This window comes from Austrofundulus limnaeus, unplaced genomic scaffold (genome assembly GCF_001266775.1).
Source record: "Austrofundulus limnaeus strain Quisiro unplaced genomic scaffold, Austrofundulus_limnaeus-1.0 Scaffold253, whole genome shotgun sequence".
In the NCBI taxonomy this organism is placed as follows: Eukaryota; Metazoa; Chordata; class Actinopteri; order Cyprinodontiformes; family Rivulidae; genus Austrofundulus; species Austrofundulus limnaeus.
In genome coordinates, this window is record NW_013952655.1 from 12573 (window position 1) to 16719 (window position 4147).

At 43.7% G+C, this 4147-nt stretch overlaps 1 protein-coding gene across 1 annotated transcript in view; it reads right to left on the minus strand.

The window, feature by feature from the left end:
* usp45 (ubiquitin specific peptidase 45) overlaps nucleotides 1-4147 on the minus strand; it is a 60658-nt gene that overhangs the window by 6538 nt on the left and 49973 nt on the right. Inside the window, exons 14-17 of the mRNA XM_014020456.1 lie at nucleotides 2806-3463; nucleotides 2622-2719; nucleotides 2350-2436; nucleotides 1994-2138 (exon numbers count right to left, since the gene is read on the minus strand). Coding sequence (XP_013875910.1) covers nucleotides 1994-2138; nucleotides 2350-2436; nucleotides 2622-2719; nucleotides 2806-3463 — 988 coding nt within the window. The remainder of the gene's footprint in view (nucleotides 1-1993; nucleotides 2139-2349; nucleotides 2437-2621; nucleotides 2720-2805; nucleotides 3464-4147) is intronic.

A 4147-nucleotide genomic window follows, 5' to 3' on the forward strand; every position in this document is an offset into this window, starting at 1 on the left:
CTTTTTAACGTAGTCCATTGCTTTATTGGCATCCAGGAATTCCTTGTTTTCCTCCCCATGTGAGATGCGGAGCCGTGCAGGAAAAAGCAGGCCGTAGCGAACATCWCGTCGGTTGCGAAGAAGCCTCCTCACCTCCGTAAAGGCCGCTCGAGCCTTGGCCACAGCTGCCGTGTAGTCAGATGTGATGATGATCGGTGCCTCTTTAAAACGAAGAGGACCATGACTCCGAGCCCGACGCAGTATTTCCACACATTCTTGATGATAGTGCAGCTTAGCAACAATGACTCGCGGCTTATCGCCTGACCTGTTTCCACCTGGAGAGCGATGGGCWCGGTCCACCAGTGGCTCTTTATCCATCTGTAGAACCTCTGCTAGCAGTTCAGCCACTGCTGAAGTGGAGCTGGATTCTGGCGTTTCAGGAACTCCAATAATGCGCACATTGCACCTTCTCATGTGCCCCTCCATATCGTCACACTTCTTTTTGAGCCYRHYGACTTCTTCTTTCAGTTCCAACACGGTGGTGCGCAGAGAAACAACCTCATCGGACCAGGTTGACAAGCCGTCCTCCACCTCTTTAACTCTCTGTTTAAGGTGGTCCAGGTTGGCGTGTAGTAGCATTGTGCCGTTAGCAACTTCAGCTCTCACTGCTTGTAGCTCTCCTTTAATAAGAGTAAACTCTTCAGCCAAAGCCGCTTTTATTTCGGATTTGATCACAGCTGAGAGATCGTTTTTATAGCGGCAAGAATGTCAGACTTCAAGGAGAGTGCGTCCGCCTCGCTGCACGAGGGAGAGGGGGGCGCCGAAACTCCGGCTTTAGCTGCAGCCTGCTCCGAGGCGGCGTCAGGCCTAACAGCCGTCGAGCTAGAATGTTTGSCTTTCCTCGAGTTTGTCGCCATTCTTCTACTCTTCCAAGCAAGAATCACTCAGGGGTTGAATCCGGACAGACCAAATGCTCAAAACAGCAAGGACATTTAGTAGAGAACCACAAACTGAACAAGTCGGAGCGGGAGCCCAAGCGACACACGACTTACTCCTCCGCCATCTTGCCCCGCCTCCCAGTGTGACAGGGTCTTTAAATTAATTTGGAAAGGTTTACAAAGTGGAAACTCAGCTATGGCTAAGTTACATCTTTATTGCTGGAAAACACTCCACACAGATTTATTGGTCTGATTAAAATGAATAAACAAATAATAATAATAATTAACCCAGCCATTCTGTTGTACTGTTATTTGATCAAATAAAAACATAAAGCAGGCACTAGCTTCAATCTGCCTAAAAAGTGGTTGCAAACATTAGCCTTTGTTAAGACGAATGTGACACATTAAGGTTTAGAAAAGTTTTGCTGTTAAGCTTCTGTGTTCAGAATGATGTTATAATGGCTCAGTTCAGCTCAGAATTTAAGTCGTTTTTGAAAATTAAAACTAATTAAGCAAGAGTTTATTGCTGTACTGACACTTGAGAAATATGAATCCTTATAAGACTTGCTGAATCATAAAGTTATTTAAAAGATATCAAACGGATCATTTTTGTTCTCTAGTAATTTATACTATAATATCAGTATTCACGAAGGTAGAAACAAATTTATGACAGATAAAATATCCATAATTAATAAATTAATTTACTATCAATATGTCGACTGACCCTTTGGTCTGTTGTTACTATAGCAACGTGTTCCCACATTGTTCCCTCACTAACCACAGCCTTCAGCTGCAACATGTCCAGTCTTRTATAAGCTTGTTCGCAGCAAGGACACATGCTTTCTGGAGTTTTTCACACAACTTTATATTAATCAGTGAATATGGACAGTTTCCTCGAGCAGAGAAGAAAACAAACAACAAAGTTCCATGAAACACACACACACACACACACACACACACACACACACACACACACACACACACACACACACACACACACACACACACACACATAAATACATCAATAAATATGTACACAAAATGATTCTAAAAGAACTCAGAAAAATCTCCCTGACCTGATAGGTTCTTGTGGCGCCAGTCTGATTTCCTCTGGGGGGCACGGACTTTAACATATGCAGTGTAGTGGCCTCCGCGCATTGAGCCACTGTGTTCAACAATCCCATAGAGGCTGTACAGGACACGCTCTCCGGCTGCCAGACTCTACGATTCAAGACGAAAAGGATACAGAGCATCAGGTTTCCAACAGTGGCACCAACACAAAACATTTAAAGAAAATACTACTAATGTTAAAATGTCATCTTTGTAAATGCTTCTTTTTTAACTTAGCAAGTTTCTTTATATACAGTATTTTCCAACTAAGATGAACTTGTATTTTGGATTATTTTGTGAGATTACAGCAGTGAAGTGATACCTTGCAAGATGCAGAGCAGAAAGGTGCCAGATCCAGGATCAGAGGAAAATCGACGTGGCGATTCACCTTCCGGAGGTTCATCCCTGCCTTAAAGTGTGCAAACAACCACACACACAGAACAAAAAATAACATCAAGGCATCCCAACARCTGAAAGATCAGGTTCAAATGACAGATCAAGTCAATTCTCAGACTTAGATATTTACAGACATGCGATGTTTACCACACATAGTGTTGGTTTCTAGAGCTTCCTTCCTTGTTCACTAACACCTACCTGGTGGAAACGTTTCAGATGCAACGTGATGACAGGTGGAAGCAAAGATATCAGCATCTGCTTTCTGGCACTGGTGTAAATCTTTTCCACTTTCTTATCTGAGCAGATAAAGACAACCTGGGTTTAGCACCGGCCCTTCAGACAGTTGTATGAGTCTGCAGGGATGCGTCTTCAGACGTCTTACCTGCAGAGCTGCTTTTGCGCAGCTGCTTCTGCTTGCGGTCAGTGCAGCTCTCACACAGCAGCTTGTTGTTGCCCATCAGCAGCTCGATGGAGGTAAACTGGTGCAGGCAGGACTGGATAGAGCACTCCTTGGAGCTGGGTGTGTAGCTGTGGGACAGAGCCTGGAACGCTCCCTGGTGGTGCTGATGGTGGAGGTTATCTCTGGTTTGAGTCCCCCCTTGCTCCTCAGGAGAGCAGTGAGTGGACGTGGAGATGTCGCTGGGTGTGAAGCCTAGGGTGACTTTAGAAATGGTTGTAGCTAGCTGCTCCACAGCGCCGCACTGCCTCGTGGGAAAGGACGATGATGTGGGAGATGAGGAAGAGGCAGGGGTAGGGGACGGAGTGAGGGTGGATGTGGATGAAGGCGTGGACATGTGACCGTGGCTGGAGGAGCGTGGCGCCCACTCGCTCTCCGAAGCCTCGCTGTCAGCGTCGTTACTGCTGTCCTGAGCTCCTGAATCTCTCTCGCTGCCGTCAGACAGGCTCCCAGCTGCCGTCATCTTACACACAGAGACGCCTCGAGTTGATCTGCCAGCTACACACTCCTCCTCTGACCGCTCCACACCACAAGCTGCTCCTTTTTCCTCCACAGAGCCGGAGGACCTCCTATTCAGCTGTTTCTGTGGGAGACAGGAAGTAAAGCAAACACTGTAAAACCCTCCGAATCTGCACAAATCAAATTCTGTACAAATACGTATCTTTAAAATCAGACAGGAAATTTTCTCCACAGACACAAATTTGCCAGCTCCTAGCAGCACAACCTTTGCTTATTTTACCACATCACAATTTGCTTCTGCAGTCCTATCCTTATTATTTCAGAAATTTTCATTATACAATTCTTTTAGCAAATGCTGTTAGATAGAAATAATTTCTCTATTACACTAAAATGACTGACTGGGAAGAAATTATTTTTAATGGGGGAAATTTCATTTACATACAAATATTCATAATTCTAAACAGCCAGTTTGAACAAATAAATTAGTTTTTTTAGACGTTCCCTTTGTACCATTTCAGAGATCCTACTAGTTTTGACTCTTGTTTAAATGTTCAGCTCTTTTGAGGTAGGGGGAAATTATTTTTTCTTATTAATTTAACTTTTAATAAATGATGATAAAAATAAACCAGACTGTTATTCCGTGAGCTGATTACAGAGATTTTTAAAACGAGACACTTGATTTACAGAACATTTAGAAGCAATTTTTAAAATATACAGTGGTTTGCAAAAGTATTCATACCCCTTGAACTTTTCCATATTTTGTCACATTACAACCACAAACATAAATATATTTCACTGGAATTTAATG